Source organism: Oratosquilla oratoria, chromosome 4 (assembly GCF_046742065.1).
Source record: "Oratosquilla oratoria isolate Oo_2021 chromosome 4, ASM4674206v1, whole genome shotgun sequence".
In the NCBI taxonomy this organism is placed as follows: domain Eukaryota; kingdom Metazoa; phylum Arthropoda; class Malacostraca; order Stomatopoda; family Squillidae; genus Oratosquilla; species Oratosquilla oratoria.
Genome location: NC_134780.1, coordinates 12,763,257 through 12,781,995, shown reverse-complemented (window position 1 = coordinate 12,781,995; position 18,739 = coordinate 12,763,257). Strand labels below are relative to the sequence as shown.

The 18,739-nt window shown below is 38.0% G+C and overlaps 1 protein-coding gene across 1 annotated transcript; it reads right to left on the bottom strand.

Moving 5' to 3' along the window:
• Positions 1–3,282: 3,282 nt before the first annotated feature.
• Positions 3,283–16,123, bottom strand: LOC143024619 (cyclin-dependent kinase 7-like). Its single transcript, XM_076183488.1, has 7 exons — positions 16,113–16,123; positions 15,916–16,046; positions 12,958–13,085; positions 9,320–9,497; positions 8,869–9,041; positions 5,510–5,637; positions 3,283–3,532 (listed from the first exon to the last, which is right to left on the bottom strand). The coding sequence occupies exons 2-7, from the start codon at positions 15,970–15,972 to the stop codon at positions 3,504–3,506; spliced, it is 693 nt and encodes a 230-aa protein (XP_076039603.1). The 5' UTR covers positions 15,973–16,046; positions 16,113–16,123; the 3' UTR covers positions 3,283–3,503.
• Positions 16,124–18,739: the final 2,616 nt, after the last annotated feature.

Genomic DNA, 18,739 nt, shown 5'->3' with positions numbered 1-18,739 from the left:
GACTGGGTATTATGGACGTCGTGACGGTTTTACTCAACCAAGAAGCAAAGTAGAAAATAGAGCCTTAATAGACCATGAATTTATTCTATTCTATGTCTGCCTATCAAGATGTGTTGGCAAAGAGCCTTACTATAATCATTGAAGAAAAACATACAATAGGAGATAGCTACAAATATATTTCAGCTGATTTTGGTTCAACTAAAGCTTCGAGACGACATTAGAATGTTCTCGAAGACGTCACTAAACACGTTCGGACAGAGGCGTAAACTAAGGCCATTAATTTTAAGAGTAATAGGAAAAATTCCCAACTTTCAGTTCAGGATTCCACTAGAGAAATAGTTTAGGGAGAGATTGTAGCAGCTAGGGGCTCTGTTGAGAAGCGAAATGAAGTTTTACGAAATAATACAACAGGGAGGTTAGTAGTTTACCCATAGATACGAACACATAGCCGTCTCGTTCTTTTTGTGCGCAGCTAAAATTTTAATCTGATGCCAAAAATGATTCCGATAACAGGTATGAACACGTTCTGTAAGATTAATGAAAACAAATGTCAATATGTGAGTTAAATGATATAGTGCAGATATAGTAGGTAGATAGTTATTATTATTATTAAGTTTTGAATCTGATGCCAAAAATGATTCCGATAACAGATATGGAAAAAGGGGTTTAAGGGAGTGTACTTCACAAACACTTTGCGTATATACATTAGCTATGAGAGTGTAATCCTTAGAGTACAATTCTGTCTGTGATCGTTCTCTAATAAGAATACGGGGTTGATGTTAGTCACAGTGCTTGAAGGTATACACAATATTGTAAGTAGACTTATACAGTGACCGGAAGGTCGGAGCGTAAATAACAACGTTTTTCCACGTGCCTGTGACCTTACTTATGATGCCCATAAGAAAAAAAAAAATGTGTTATTAAATATCTTGCATACCCATATATTTTTCATGCTGTAAGGATCAGTAAATTGTCTAGTTGGAGAAAACCACAATATACTTTTGTATTTTCTTACTACATCTTTGCTACAGTGTAATAATTACACACATAGCAGCTTCGTTATATTATTTTAGGTTCAGGTTACACTTGGGCATAGGTTCTTTTCGCTACCCAGAACCAACCCCGAACGACCTGAGGAAAGGGGACGGAAGAGTCAGACGTTGAATAACAAGGAGCAGTTTATTATTTATGGGTATTATCCATATAGAGGTTGGGTGGGTTGCAGCGTATATTGATTTTTTTTAATTCTCAATTGGTATCTTTCTGTTGGGAGGTTATTTTGACGACTTATTTCTTGGTACAAGGAGTGGTTACTTGGTTACAACACCAGAACTTTACACCACCAAAACACACTTTTGACAAGGTTGTAATTAGAACACAATAGACATAATGTTTAACAAAGAGGTTAGAGTTAGTGGTGATTAGGTTAGTGCTCGTTGTAGAGCACCGTTAGGTTTGGTTCTAGGTTTGATTTTAAGAAAAATACATACCAATGATAATACAAAATTAGGTTGGTTGTCACTTCTAAAATTTAACACGTTATGTTCCGTAGTTAGGGTTTGGTACTTAACCACACTGTTTGCATATAGGAGATTTATTACAAAGGATTCATTTGTTCCATTACCTGAAAGAGGTTGTAGAAACAACCATTTACAACATTTGCCAAGAATGTGTCATGCGCACGCTTCAAATAAAAAACACACACAAACAATACACATGAAAACACACAAAATATTGTTGATCAGACAACACACCCAAGGTTTTTTTTTATATCAAAAGCTGACATAGGAAAAACTACTCGCAAATATTTTAGGTTGTGATATAATTTTGGTGTAGGTTCAACAAATATTTTTGATTGAATGACATAGGACATTTGTTATAGAATCATAAGCTAGATACATAGGCAAGATCCCCCCTAGCTTTTATAAGATTAGGTGAATATTAGAGAAAATTATTGACTTTATTAGGTTAAATTTTAAAGAATAGTGGAAGGATGTATAAGTTGCATTTAAAACCTTTCGATGCAGAACATCTTACTACTACCATTGGAAAACTTAAGCTAAATTTATTTATCATATATTCGGAGGATTTTTTTAAGATGTTCCATCAACTTCATATAAATTACAAAATTCATGTTGTGAGCAACTTCTAACAAACTACACTAAAAAAGATATGTCTATAACTGGCAAGTTGTATGTGACACTGTTGGGATCAGTATTTGTGTGTACTAAAAATTTTTTTTGGGGTCTCATAAACATGAAAAATCTTTTTAGTTAAAACCAATTTGGGGGCATTTTGTTTGTTTTAGCCCCCCTCCCACAAATACCACAGTATAACAATCGGAGCTATTAGATCGTTGTCTTGGTTTTATTATTTAGGAGAATATTTGACAGAAATACTAAGATTAAAGAACACATATAAAAAGGAATTTCAACTTGTGCAGACACACTATCTAAAAATAACATTATAGTCCTTTGATACATTTTACATATTTCAGGATACGCAATCATTTGTTATCTTGTGTGAAAATGTGGAACACAAATGGAGGGCGCTGGCACACTCTAATCTAAGCACTGAACCTTTTTCCCTGTGAGTAAGTCCCAATCAGTTTGCAAATCCAATTGGGGCATTCTTAGTCCCTTGCTCGATTTACCCACCACTCACCCACATTTCAAGGGGGTCAGGGCTGCTGGGACTGCAGCGCTTAAAATGGGAGAATGAATTTTGGGGGAAAAGGCCCTTTAGAGGGACTCCAATCCTGGGATCTGCCCCACATGAGACACTTCTGCAGGGCCCATCCTGTGCTTTAGTTAGACACCAGTGACACTGGGCCAGGTAGGCATAAACAGAAAAAGAAACTAAATTGCTGGTTATCATGCCTAGGTTCCTTGTCTCCTCGTTCTTCTTTGTCTCTCCCTCTTGTTTGATTTTCTTGCCGGGCATTTGGCCCAATTTGTCTTACAGCCAGGCATTTTCCACCTCCGACAGGTGAATCATTCGTTAGAAACTTCTGGCCAAGGCATGGGCACAGAGGAAAGGAAACTCAACTTTGGGAGAACGCCATTGTGTCTCATCTACTGGGGTTTCCACTTAACCCAATATTGGGCCAAAAACCTTGTCCCTTTGAGTGTTTGGGGCATCATTTTGGTCACTTGCCCCAATTGGGTCACCACCTTACCCACAGGTCAAGTGTGACCAGGCCTCCATGAGGTAGGATTTAAGGAGAGGAAAATGATCAAACTAGAGAAGGTAGGAGTAAAAAAACATTTTTTTTTTTTCAGAAAATATATTTCTATATCAATACAAAGCACAAGAAAATATGAAAATCTACTGTATACCTCTTGTTTCAGCCCACTTGTAAAGGATTTGCTTGTCACCCTAATGTGTTAAGGACCTAAGTACAGAAAAATAACTGAGTGAAAACAAATGCCTGTATGAATAAATAGAAGTCATTTAATTCATCTAATCAAGTTATTTGGCCAACTGTAATACATCTAGTCATGTCAAAACTGGAGCCGCTTTGGCAGAGTTCCTGAAAAAGAAAGAGTTAAATTAGCAACTCTCTATTAATAGTGTTTAAACTGGAACACAATCTCTTCATGAACCTTGACATAAAAAATAGTAATAACTACTACAGTGTAATATTCAGTTTGGGAGTGTAGTTGGGAGGGTGTTAGGAGTGAAGAGAGGATGAGGGAGAGAAGGGGTGGTTATACTAGTAAGTGAAGAGATAGGTAAACATGTGGTAGAGTGGAAGGTTTATTTAAGGTTAATGTGTTTGAAGGTGAAACTGGGAAGGGAGACGTGGGTTTTTGTAAGTGCATATGGGCATGGTAGTGAGAAGAGTGTAGAGGAAACGGAGACTTTCTGAATAGATTTAAACAAGTGCATGGAGCATTTAGGGAGAAATGTCAATGTAGTGGTATTGGGAACCTTAATCATTGTGGAGAGTTGATGGTGGAGATGTGTCTAGAAAGAAAGCTGATGATAGCAAATACAATGTTTAGGAAGAAAATCAAACATAAGTACACATGGGAGAGGGTGGTAAACAGGGCATTAATGGAATAAGATAGGGAGGTGCTTAAAATGAACTGCTTAAATGAGAAAGAAAAGGAGTAATACAAGAAGATGAGAGAGATTTGGGATGGAGTGAAGGATAGAGAAGAACTAGGAGTTGAGGAGGAATGGGAATGGTTCAAGAAGGGAGTCACAAGGTGTGCAAAAATGGTGTGTGGAACAAGAAGGACTGGAGGAAATTGAAGGAAGGGTAGTGAGTGGTGAGATGTGGAAGCAAAGAAGATTGTAGAAGAGAAGCAAACATTCATAAATTGGTTACAAAATAGGACAAGAGAATCATATGAGAGGTACATACATACATATGCTAAAGGCTTTTTCCCCCTTACAAGGTAGTCAGAAAACAAAAGCATAAAAACCACTCCCACCCATTCCATCCCTCTTCCCTCTTATCTTGGCACCTCCTGGATGACAGGTCATCCCTGCATCTTGTCCACTGCCCTGGGTCAGAAGCAGTGTTGCAAGACACAGCACATCGACAGCAAGGCCACTTAATTAAATCGGCGACCCCCACTCTCTGTTCCCTCATGCAGAAAAGGAGAAAGCCCTTTGGTCTGCATCACATTTTTCTCAAACATACTCCCTCACCCATTCCACCTCATAGATCACATCACCCATATATAACCATTCTCCATTCACCCTGTCTTCTGTCCTCTCCTGTCCTACTCAACAGACATTCCTCTCTTCCCCAAAGCCCCTTTTACCCCATCCATCCATCTCATCCTAGGTTACCCCCTCATGTTCACTCCTTCCACACCTCTTTTACTAGTCTTTCTTCACTCATTCTTTCCACCCCATCCATGTATAAATTGAACAGCCAGGGTAACATAACACATCCCTGATGAAGTCCCACCTTTACCTCAGACCACTAACTCTCTCCATTTCTAATCCTGACACACGCTCTACTACCCTTGTAAAAACTCTTGACAGCTCCTAAAAGCTTTCCTCCTATCTCGTATATCTGTAATACCTCCCACAATGCCTTCTTGTCTACCCTGTCACAAGCCTTTCCAAATCCATAAAGGTAAAAAAAAAAAAAAAAAAAAAAAAAACATCCTTACCTTTTCCTACAGCTTTCTGATCTACACAACCTCTACTTGTCCTAAACCCACACTGTTCTTCACCAATTACTCCCTCTGTTCCTCTCCTGATACTCTCAATCAAGACCCTACCATGAGCCTTCCCAACTACATTTAACAAGCTAATCCCTCTGAAACTACTACACTCACACTTGTACCCTTTTCCCTTGTAAAGTGGAACTATACAGGCACTCTTCCAGCACTCTACCCTCTCTTAAACAAACATTAAATAACCTCACCAGCCAGTCCACCAGCATTGTACCTCCTTTTTCTAGACATTCTGCATGACACCCATCCAACCCAGGGAATAATTTATGTAGTATTCCTCTTGCTTCACTCCCCTAGGAATAACTTACCTCCTGATATTCCTGATTCCTCAAGTATCTTTCGCTTGAGGTTGGGCTTTTCTGGCTCACTATTTTTCTTCTTCCTGATGGATGGTGGCAAGGGTAGCTGTGGTCCTGGAGTAGGTGGTGGTGCTTTGCTGCATGAAAAGGATAATTAAAAGTGACAAATAATTTTTCTTAACACAAAAGTTAATACCTATGTATTTTAACCCTACTAGAAAGACCAGGGACAACTGTATAAAAGAGACAATGTAAAGATATAAATAGGAGGGAGCTGTCAGATAGTACAGAGGTAGTTTAGGCATATAAAGAGAAAGAGTTTGGACTAGAAAAAGTGTGCAAAGTACAAGAGAATGAGGTGAATTTGAGAGGAGACCAAGAATGAGCTCAATGGATGGGGCATATGGGGCTTTGGATGCATGTGGAATATAACGTTGGTAAAAAGGGAAGATGGTACAAAAAATACAATTGAATGGATGAGGGGATGACATGGCCTGAAAGAATTGTCTTCACATTATTTTGAGTAGGTGAAGGGTGCGTGCTATATGATAAAGTAGTAGAGGTAAACCAGGTCAAGTTGTTGAGCCTTGCAGTGGAAATCATGTGCCTACACAGCCTTTGACCCAAGCACTGTGACTGGAGACAGAGTAAACCTTTCATCACTGAGGTGCTGTGATAGGAGAGTTTTAACTATTGATGATGTGAGTGTACACTTTTACTTGGCCATCCTCTTAAATAAGGGTGTACTTACTAATTTGTCAAATACCTAATAATTTACCTAATACAGGAACGGAGCAACACTTTTACTCTTCAATTTATCATACCTACCTTCAAATTAATGTATGGTTCAAACTTGGGCTATATCCTTATTTTCTAATCTTCATACTTAGATTTTAATTCATGTATTGCTTCAGCTTGGGCTACGTCATCTAAGTTATACCAAGTATTTATGCATATGTATAGAAAACTGTACTCCTTCACATCCTTTACATATGTTGTCTTTCCCAATTTCTTCTCATAACCTCTTAAAGCCTTCCCATCCATAATCAAAAGATTTCTTCTGTCAATGTAGTCTATCCCCTTTAGTCACCTGAATACTGTCATGAGGTCACCTCTTTCTCTTTCAATGTTGGTAGATCCAGAGCTTTTAGTCTTTCCTCAATAATTATCTGCCATGCTGGTAACCAGTTTGGTTGTTGAACTTTGTATTCTCTCAATCTCACTCCTTCACTATGTGTGGGACCATACCACTTACACCTTCGATGGATCAGGGTTTCAAGTTTTTTCATCATCTCTTCATCTACATAATGAAAACTCACTTTAATGTTCTGCAGCAGTCCATATGTTTATCCAACAATTTTGCTGATATGTGTCAGGTGGCTGTCTTTTATACTTTTAAACTTTCTCCTTTTCCTTTTGTAATGGATTCGCCTCACAAGGAATAGTTCAAAGATGGTCTTTTTGAAATATTGCCCATTTCCAATATTTTGCATTTCTTTTTTACATCGAAATTAATTTTTCATTCTCGTTCCATCTTACATCTAGATCTTTTTGTAACAGTCCATAGTCCTCATTTTTCATTCTTCTCACATTTTCTGCAGCAGGTGTTGTTCCTTCCATCATGTCACTAACATAGATGAGAAACATTGAACCTTGTGGAACTCTGCTAGTCATTGTTCTCCATCTTGGCTTTTTCACCCTTATAAGGGAGTTACCCAAGTCAAAAGGCTTGCACCTACTCCCCCCCATTCTGCTCCCATCCACCACTCTTTCCTCCCTCCCATCTCCTGCCCACTGCCCTGGGTCAGAAACAATGCAGCAAGACACAGTACATCCACAGGAAGGCCGCTTCACTTAATCCACAACCCCCCTCCTCTCCAGCCACTCATGCAGAAAATAGAGAGAATGGGGAGAAATCCCTTTGGGTTGGGTAAAAGTATTATTCACACACAACCATTCCCTAATCCCCCCATCCCCCACCCCCTGCCTTCCTTGCATCAAAGCATCGTCTACATACAGTGAGTCCTCCTTATATGGTTATTCTTTATACAGTAAATTCACAGTTATGGTATTTGGTAATTACTACCCTCGATTCTATTTACGGTAAGAAAAATTCACAGATATGGTATCTGCTAGATATTTTGAAGAGGAAAGAGCAGGGAGAAGGTACATCTGCCATATCCTATTATTGTTATAATGGGTTCGCTATACGGTAATTTCAATTTGCGGTAAGGTTTTCAGGAACACATATGTACTGTATAATGAGGATTTACTGTATAGCCATTTTTCACTCACCCCTATCTCCTGCCTTCTCCCTTTCTTGCTCAATAAACATTACCCTCTTGCTCAAATTCAATTCTAATTCAAAATCTAAACATGATAATTGGAAATCAAGGCTATAGACAAGTTGGAACTCCATGAATTTGAGGCTACGTATGATAAAATTGGAGAGTAGGAGACAGGATCCAATGAGTGTTGCTCATTTCCTATATAATGCAATCGCACTGGGACGTCACCCTGCCTTCAGGACTCTTGTCTTCAGGCCCAGTAGGGATCCCACAAATGGGGTTGAGTGGTCATTGACTATAAGAGTTCATCTACCCTTTTATTGGTTTTTGTTTTCCTTTATTTGGATGTCCAACGTCCTTACTGGTGGGTGTCCAGTGGGAGATCCAATTTAGTTGCCAACAATCTGACTAATGAAGTAAAGGTTCAAGTACAGTAGATCAGTTGATTTGCTAACCACAAGGGGGCACCTCAATGTAACCACACAGAGCGATAAATACATGGAACAAATTAGACAACAAAACAGTATGTGCTAACACTATACAAGATTTTAAGATAAAACTTGATGCGGAGAGATACAAAGACGGGTCACCACGAGCATAGCTCCCCTCCTGTATATTACAACTAGGTAAATACAGTATTGGGGCATTGCTCAGTCTCTAGGATTTCCATCTCTGGGCCCTGGAGTGATGTCATGCATTGCAAAAACCTGTGTTGGTGACCCATAACAGAGTTGAAGAGCCATTGACTTATAAGGAGTTTGCCTATGCTTTGTGTCAGGCAAGGCGCACTTGTTCTACAGATACATGTAACCCAGTACTACCTGTCACATGGTTGGGTTGTCAGAAATTGCATGGATGCCTACCACTGAGGAAGGTGTATTGGGGGAATAAGAAAAAGAGAAAGTGAGAGAGATTAAAAGTGTAGATAAACCTCAAGTAGAACATTATTTCAGTATTTCAACATCCCTCTCCAAGCATTATTTGTTCTCATTTTATTTATAGAAACTAATGTCATTACATAGTGAAAATCCAATGAATTAACAAGGAATGACATCTTACATAATAATACAAAGATCCTACCTAAAGTATGGCATTTGCAAGGCTTGTGTGCAGTTATTTCTCTTCAATGGATTGATGGCAAGCAGGGTACCAAGAAGTTGTAACATGCTTTCATTGGCAGCTGGAAAGAGGTCTCGTAGAGGAGAGCCTTCTAAATGCTTGAATGATACATAATCTGGCAGTTTGCATCTCTCCTGTTCAAATATACATTAAAACTAAATCAGGTGAAAGTCTCATAGCACACAAAAATATATGCATATATTCTAATAAAATGTTAAAGAGTTGTTTTTTTCTCAACCTTATTTCAGTTCCTATCTAGAATGGTACAAATTACATGAATCCATATAGAGATATCTGAAGTTTATGGATATGATGAGAATACCTCTGCAGTATTTATGACTAGTAATGTTAACTATTACTAAACATCCTTGACACCACTTTACTTTATACACATAAACTGAAAAATATGTACCGGCCATGTTTCATCTGTGGGAGTGCCTAAGGCTGTGAAGATTTTGGTGAGCTGGTCCAGATCTGAATCACCAGGAAAGTATGGGCAACGTACCAACATTTCAGCTAAGATACATCCCACAGCCCACATGTCCACACCTACACCGTAAGAACGACTCCCAAACAATAATTCAGGAGCTCTGTCAAATAAAAGAGAAAATAAATAAACAAATTAATCAATCTATTCCCTAAGCCTCTATTGCAGAAGACGCACAGCTCCCAGATAACCAGCAAGAGCCATCAGGCAGGCTCACTGGTCACTTTGGGATGAAATATTGTGTTGTTACCTTGGGATTGTTAGAGTAGGGCAGGGTAGGATGAAAGAAGGAAGAATTCTGGACATTCACATTTTTAGGGGAGAAAATGGGGATATGTTGGATTATTTTTAGGTAGTGGGGAAATTGACAGTGGAGGAAAAGTGGAAAAAGATAAAAAGGGTAGAAGGTAGACAGGTGCCAAGATTAAACAAATTGAACAAGAATGAAAAGGAGAATGAATACCAGAAGGTGAGAGAAGAGTAGGGATGGTGAGGGATAAAGGGTGAGTAGGAGTACAAAAGGAATAGTATGTTTCAAGGGGGAAGTGACAAAGTGTGCAAAGATGATATATGGGATAAGGAGTATGGGAGGGTATAGAAGGAAAGTGAGTAAATGATGGGATGAAGAGATAAAGCCTGCAGAAGTAGAGAAGAAGTGAGCATATGTGGATTGGTTGCAAGATAGGACTAGGAGAGCATATGAGAGGTACAAGAAGAAAGAAGTAAAATATTGGTTGAGGAAGGCAAAGAGGAGAACACGTATAAAATGGAGAGGTATGACAGAAGATTTTCTATCCATCTCTATACCAAGGGTCTTTTCCTCCCTATATGAGAGGTAGCCAAGTCAAAGGCACACACCCACTTCCACCCATTCCACTCTCATCCAACACCCTTGTTTCCCTATCTTAGCTCTTCATGGGTGAACGGTCATTCCTGTCTTCTGCTCACTGCCTGGGTCAGAAGCAATGCAGCAAGACACAGTACATCCACAGCAAGGCCACTTCATTTACACAGTAACCCCTCTCCCAATCCCTTATTGCAGAAATTAGAGAAGATGGGGAAATATCCCTTTGGCCAACGTCAAAATATCCATACACAACCATCCTCCACTTACCTCTACCCCCTGCCTTCTCCCTTCCTTGCTCATCAGGCATTCCCCTTTTGCTCAAAACCCCTTTCAACCTGTCTATCCCTCTCATACTCAGTCATGCCCTCAAGTTCAATTCATCCACCTTTGTTTTCCACACCTCTTTTACTAATTTTTCTTCGCTCATTCTTTCCTGTGTCCAAACTATCCCAATAATCTTTTATCAGCCCTATCTGTCAGCTTCATTTCCACCCCTGATCTCCTCTTCCCTTCCTTATTTTCTTACTCTATAATCTTCTCTTTACATCCATTCCCAGATGCCTATTTCTCATGACACTTTTCAATCCCCCAAGACATTTATTTGCTTCTCTCAATCTATAGATTACCTCCATCCCAATTCCTATTGTGCCACATGGGACCTCAAATACTTAAAACTGTCATCTTCCTCCACCCTCTCTCATTAAAAATTTACTTCCAACTCACTGCCATCCTCTCCTCTTGTACATCTCATTACCTTACTTTTACCCATATTTACCTTCAACTTTCTCCTATCACATACCTTCCCAACTGCCATCATTAACTGCCTTAATCCTTCCTGTTCTCTCACTGCCTCCTCTTCCATTATCATCTCTCCATCTGCAACTTTTACCTTTTCTTCTCTACTTGATTCACCTCCTCTTCCTCTTTTAATTTCTTTCCAAAACATATTTTTATTACTTTCAAAATTTTCTGTCATACTCTTACCCCATTTCACATCTGCTCTCCTCTTTGCTTCCTTTATCTTATGCTTAACTTCCCTTCTCTTTACTTTGTACCTCTCATATGATTCCCTCATCCTAATTTGTAGCCAATCTATGAAAGCCTGCTTCTTCTCTTCTACACCCTTCTTTGCTTCCTCATCCCACCACTCACTACCCTTCCTTCTATTTCCTCCTGCCCTCCTTGTTCCACACACCATCTTTGCACACCTTATGACTCCCTTCTTGAACCATTCCCATTCCTCCTCCACTCCTAGTTCTACTCTATCCTTCACTCCCTCCCACTCCTCTCTCAGCTTCTTATACTCCTTCTCCTTTTCTTTCCCATTTAAGCAGTTCACTCTAAGTACCTCCCTACCTTCTGCCCTTTTCCTCTTTCTCCACCTATTCTCCACTCTCAATTTACCTTCCACCAGAAAATTATCTGATATTCCCCCACTCTCTCCCCTTAGAACATTTACATCCTTAACTCTTCCTACCATACTCCTGGTCACCACTATATGGTCCATTAATGCTCTTTCAGCCACCCTTCCATCCACCACCCTCTCCCATGTGTACTTATGCTTGACTTTCTTCCTAAACACTGTATTTGCTAACATCAACTCTCTTGGAACAATACATGAATATAAATCTGATAATTGAAAACCAAGGATATAGACTACATTGGAACTGCACATGAATTTGAGGATAGGAGTATGAGTTGGGACCCAATGAGCATTGCTTCTTTACTGTATACTACAGTTGGGTAAATACATGGAAAATATGATGACAGAATATCCCCCTCCACCACCACAAGGAGATCCAGAGGAGGTAGTCACAGAAATAGTGAAGGACAAATTCAAGGGAACAGTATCAAGGAGGGGCAACTATAGTACAAAACTATTATGATTCCTTTTATGTGTGGAGATTTTTAAACACAGACAAATTATGTGTGGCTTAGGTCTGTAGGGGAACCTCAAAACTGTCCCTAAAATACTGGCTGTATGTTACCATGCAGCCAATACCCCAGTGTATATATATATACCATAAGGCCCATTCTGCCTTATGAAGGGGGATAGATCAAAGAATGTACCCATTCTTCTTCCATATTATACCCATCTAAAACCCATCGGTTGTGCCTTTTATCTTGGCTCCTTGTGGATAAAGGGTCATTCATGTCTCCTGACTACTGTTCAGGTCAGAGGCAATTCAGCAAGGCACTGCACTTCCACAGCTGACTCAACAATCAAAGCTGGCTTAGCCCCACCCCTTCATTTCATGGTCACACTCCCCTACCATTGGATCAAGAATATAAAGAACAAACAAGATTGATTCTTATGGGAAAAACATGACAGAAATGTAAAATTTTGTCACACATAACCTCTTCAGGCATTTAACCCTCATGTAACTCAAAAATAAACTAGGCTTTCTGGTTGGAGTCCTCCTCCCAGACCCTCTTATGCTTTAACTTTTCTAAGATAAAATTGCAGTCTCCTCACTCCACCCACTTTAATCACCTTCTATAATATGTATGGTAACATGGCAACATTCTTTTCCCCCACCACAGAGGTAGTATGTCTATATATATAAAAAAATTACTAACATTTTTAAAGGGCATCACTTGAGCATATATTTTTGGATGACTAACTCATGCATATAGATGTCCAACTATATGTTAAAAGGTAAAAGAATTATGCAATAACTAACCAGAACAGTAATTAATAGAGGGAAGAACTTACCGATACCACCTGGTAACTACTTGGTGTGAATATGCTCTATTAGGGGAACCAAAGAATCTAGCCAATCCAAAGTCTCCGATCTTCAAAATCCCATCACTGTTCACCAAGAGGTTGTTGGGTTTCAAGTCCTGTTACAAGAAAAGAAATTACAAGCTAAGTAACTCTACAACATCCAAAGTTTACCATGGAGTGGTAGTAAACCACTTCAGTACATCTCAAATTCTCACTTACAGCATCGACTACATGTAATTTGCATCTCATTACTTGCATTATGAAATATAAAGTCACTATTGTATTACTCATTCTCTTTTACTCTGAGTAATAATAAATGGTTGGGAATGGTTTTATGCCTTTTTCTTTTTGGCTACCTCCCTTGTAAGGGGAAAAAAGCCTTGGTATATATATATATATATGTAATAATAAACACAGAAAACATTATCAAACCAGGTCACAGAATCTGGGGGTAACTCACATACAACTACAATATATATATATATATATATATAAAATCAAGATGCCGATTCTGGCATCCTTGTGTACCCACTTGCACCTCATGATGCCTACATAGGTGTTATCGTACTTAAGTGGTTAACACTAGACATTTCCTACAAAACAACATTGGAAGAAGTAAGAACCAAATGTGAAAAACCAAATACCACTAAATTTGAATATGAACTAATAACCATCCAGGAAGGGTCTGAAGAAAGTTGCCTTTGAGCAGAGAACCTGCACCATCAAAAAGATATTCCAGGAAAGCAAAGCAATGTAGAAGAGACACTCATCTACAACCTAACACCAACCTTACTCCCACCTGGAAATGTAACCTCATAAGACTGCTACCTGGTGCCTGGACCAAACCCAAGCTCCAAAGATGGATTAACAGATACAATACACTGACATTATCAATGAAGGTTAGGAACACAAGATACCATTTAATACCTGAAATTATAAATTCAAAATTTTCTGGGCAAATACCCTCATCTTTTTATTTTGTATACTTTTTCTTTATCCATTTATCCACATTATGTATGATTTATTTAAATTGTTGCTTTGAAATAACTTAGTTTGGCTCACCTCCCATTTCCCTACACTATCTCTATCTCCAGTCCCCTGTCCATTATCCTCTCATTTACCTCCTGCACCACTCCATGTACACATTAAACAACAATGATAACATAACACATCCCTGACACAGCCCCACCTTCACCTCAAATCACTCTCTCCATTCCCAATCCTAACACAGGCTATAATACTCTCATAAAAACTCCTGTTATTAACAGCTTTCCCCCAATTCCATATCTATGCAATTCCTCCCACAGTGCCTTCCTGTCTACCTTGTCAGCTTTCTCCAAATCCATAAAAGTCTAAAAAAACATCCTTACATCTTGACAAAAAATCTCACAAATCTGCCTTACCACAAAAACTTTATCCGTGCATGCTCTACTATTCTTAAACCCACACTACTCCTCTCCAGTTATTCCTTCAGTTCCTCTCCTAATCCTCGCAAATAACACTCCCATAAGCCTTTCTAACTATGCTAAAAAAATAAAAAATAAAAAAATAAATCCTTCTAAAACTACTACATTCACATGTCCCCTTTCCCTTTGTTAACTGGAACTATACATGCACTCCTCAAGCACCTTTCCCTTCCTTAGAGACACATTGAACGACTCCACTAACTAATCCACTATAACCACATCTACTTTTTTCAGACAATCCACATGACATCCACGATGCCCTAACCCCCATATATCAAGGGATTTTCTCCCCCTTACAAGGGAGGTAGCCAATTCAAAATGCACATACCCACATACCAAAGAATAATACATCAAAATAATTATGAGTAAACAGAGGAAGAATAAGGAACACGAGTGAAACCATTATACAGTATAGGTACATATCAGAGAAAATGGGGTGCCATTGGGAAAGCATTACCTCAGCAATGTTAACACATGCAAATGAAGGTGCAAGCAAATTGGAGAAAGGAAAAAAGTCATCAAGTCTTCATTTATATAAAGTTTGTGTAGATTGTAAGTGGTATACATGGCGAATGAAGTCCTGATATTCATGTAGCAACAGAAAGGAAGAATGTAGGCTACAGGAGGCAGATTAAAGGAACTTACTGGTATTGTTAAGGTAGCTGAATGTTCAAAAACACTATCTGTGAATATTATGATCCCCTGTTCTTTGAGTAAAAAATTGTCCATAAAAACTCACACTAAACACAAGTATATATGGTATATACCAAAGGATTCTTCCAACACACTATTGCATGCCAGACCCCGACATACATTCATCTGAATCTTCTCTCCTTCAAGAGGACAGAGTCCACCTGGCCAGGCTGTGGTGTGGTTACCATCCAGCCATTACTTGAGGTGGATGAATGAACACATTGCTGATATCCATCCATTATGTAATACTTCACTCCATACTATTCAAGACATTATGAAAGACTGCATTGTACCCAATCACACACACACCAACAGCACAACATTTACTCTATTAGGGATTTATAGGAAAATCACATTCCAGCCATGGCATTCCTTGAGATGGGACTGCTCAGCATGACAGTCTAAGGAATGTCATCATCATCACCCCTATAAGGAAAGTAGCCAAGTCAAAGGCACACATCCACTCCCACCCATTCTACTCCCTTCCATCACCTCTACTTCATAATTCTGGAAAAAAAAATTAGGATATATTCAAATACATGCATCTGTATAGTTTTGAATCACCGTGAATACTTGAGTTCTGCCATCAGCATTTTCACCACAAAGTTCTAATCAATATTTTGTCTATTGGTAGATGATCTTACTTAACTGAAAGGCTCAGTATACTTTTTTTTTTTTTTTCTTAGCAATTTTAAAAAAATTCTTTGAGAAATAGCCCATGGGCTGGAGAAATCAAGATATCAAGACATGAATTTCATTAATTCAACAGCACTTGAGTGGTCCTTACCCTGTGTAATATCCAATGGAGATGCAAATATTCAAGGCCTCTGAGTGTCTGGATCATGTAAGCTTTGATATTGGCTGGCGTTAAAATTATGTTGTCCGTGTCTCGAATGATTACCTGAAACAGTGGGAAAACTGAAATAAGGGTATGAAAATCATAGGGGCACATTTTTATTTTTACAAGAAAAATAAAATACTCACCATAATTTAATTTCAAAGGGTAGTGATGTCATTTTTCATCTGTAAAAGTAATGCTTACATTAACTTTTAATTTTTTCATTATAACCTCTATTCCATTTCCTAAAAAGTGAGAGTTCCATCTGACACACCATAATTTGCAGGTTTCACATTTGTAGTTTAATTTTTTTTATATGTTATTTGGTGTTGAATATATATATTTCTTTTTACCATTATGGCTGTTCATCATCATGTGATTTGTTTTCCACATACACACTCACGCACTCTCAAGTGCATCACCATGGTCAAGCTGGTCAGCCATCTTGTCTATTACATAATTACCAGTGAATCCAAACCACATTTGTAAATTACAACTCACACCAGTCAGATGAAAGAAAGAGTTGAGTAAGCAAAACTATATATCTTGATTGTTAACTGCAATCCTCTTCAGTAGTACTGCTGAAGAGGATTGCAGTTAGCAATTGAAATATATAGTTTCGATTACTCAACTCTCTTTCATCTGACTGTGGTGTTAGTTGTGATATATATACATATATATATATATAATAAATATATATATATATACAGTATACATATGGGTCCCAGTGATCAGATTTACATTTATCAACCACAATTCACTTTAAGGGGGGGCCACCCCTGAAAACTCCTTGGGTTCATATCTCATTTCTGGTTCATTCAATTGCTTTGAAAATTTAATATGTTTATTGGTATATAAGAATGCCATTCTGTAATTTCATAAAATTTGGGTGAATGGTAGCGGCTACAAAAACATTTTTTTTTTTTTTTTTTTTTTTACCTCAAAGTTAATTTTTCACTTAGTTGCTTTGAAAATTTTATCATAGAAACTGTTCATATATCTACATTTTGAATGAATTAGTTTGTCAATTTTTTTGTTTTGTCTTCGAAGGGAAAAAGAAAAAAATAAAGTCTTCTTTAGGGCTCCTGAATCTTTTTTTTTTTTTTTTTTTACAAATTAAAAAATCTAATTCCTACAAAAGATTCTATTTTGTTGAAGTATATAATGATACCTAACTTAAGTTAATAAGAGTTTTTACCAATTTTGTGAGATTATTTGAAGTAAAAAAAAAAAAAAAACATTTAGAGATATCGGCTTCTATTTTTTTTTTTCTTTTTTTTTCTATTTTTTTCCCTTGTCCTGCCATGTGTATTCATCTGATTGGCATGAAATTTTCACATATGATTGTGTATACATTGTTGACTTAGTGGAGAATGATGAGGCATTTGGTCCCCCTTTCTAAAGAAAGTATTAATCACTCATAGGTGATAAGCCGGGCAGCAATAACACACTCTCCCCTTCATCTCTGCTAGTTTCTCCTTGGTTTGAAGAGTCTTGATGCCTTTTCTTTCTCCCTTTACCCTTCTTGAGGTTGGATATCTTCACTATTGCAAGCTTACATTTGCAGGTCATCTTGCAAGACAAAGATAAGAGAAATATTGCAGGAACACAGCATAAAAACCTCTCTGATGTCTATGTAGGTACTGAAGAGGAGCTAGGAAGACCACATTCTGTGGGGAAGGGATGCTGTTTGTCGAAATTTATATAAAGAAAAAATATTTTAATGATAGTTCTATGTAGTTATAAGCATTGAATGATACCTCATTTTCTAGTGCACGCATCATGCTATGATGCCTGGGTCATTTAAATTGGCATCTGGGGGCGAATTATTTATATATTTATATATATTTATATATATCTATATATATCTATATCTATATATATATAAATATTCAAGTGATACTTTCAGGTAGCAATGACGGGGTGAGCGAATAAAACTAAAAAATGATATCTAAAAAATATTTGTGAAAAATTCACTGGGGTAGCCCCCCCCCCCAATTCTAAGCCATCAACATCGAGGAACTCAAAGGAAGCATACATGCAGAAATTGAAATGTGGTCAAGCGAAGGACTCGAAACCCCACTCACACATAACAAGTGACCACTGACTTCGAGTTCCTTGACTTTGATGGCTTAGAATTGAAGTGAATTGTGGTTAATAAATATATATATACAGTGATCCCTCACTACTTCGTGGTTCAACTATTGCGGATTCACAACTTCGTGAATTTTCAAAATATATATGTGGAAAATATATCGCAGTTTCTGGAAAATTCTAGAAAACTCACGATATATGAACACCTAAAATTTTTCATTAAATCCATTAAAATATTAATAATATTTCCTAGTCTAGGAACAACAAAACAAGCGTAAGCAAAAAAACATATACAGGGGTATTTGAACTTGTAACTCGTATTAAAAAAAGAACCATCTAGAATGCAATAAGCATACAGTACCCACATATCCTGTTCTTGAGATAGAGCAAAGCATACCATCTCGGTGACAAAGTGCGTTGTAAGATGGGCAGTGATTGGTGCAATGGAGAGAGACGATGAATCACAGCTTTCTATTTCCTAATCTGGCCTGTGATCGGTGCTTTGACTGATGCTCAGATCCGGAGCATCTTCACTTGTCTCTCTCTCGCGGCCATTTCACTTCAAGCTTTCTTGCCAAGCGGTTTACTGTACTACTTTATGCTGTGCTGTGATTTTTTGTTTTTTTGTTTCTTTGCATTGAACTTTACGTTTTCATCCCCTGCAATGGCTCCCAAGCAT

Bases quoted from the DNA above. Each gene is read 5' to 3' on its own strand.
- LOC143024619 (XM_076183488.1), bottom strand. From the start codon at position 15,972: ATGATCCAGACACTCAGAGGCCTTGAATATTTGCATCTCCATTGGATA. The intron at 5,638-8,868 runs GTAGGATCTTTG...CTTTTCATGCAG, and splicing joins TTGCAAATGCCATACTTTAG to CAAAGCACCACCACCTACTC. The intron at 3,533-5,509 runs GTAAGTTATTCC...TTTCTTTTTCAG, and splicing joins GGAATCAGGAATATCAGGAG to GAACTCTGCCAAAGCGGCTC.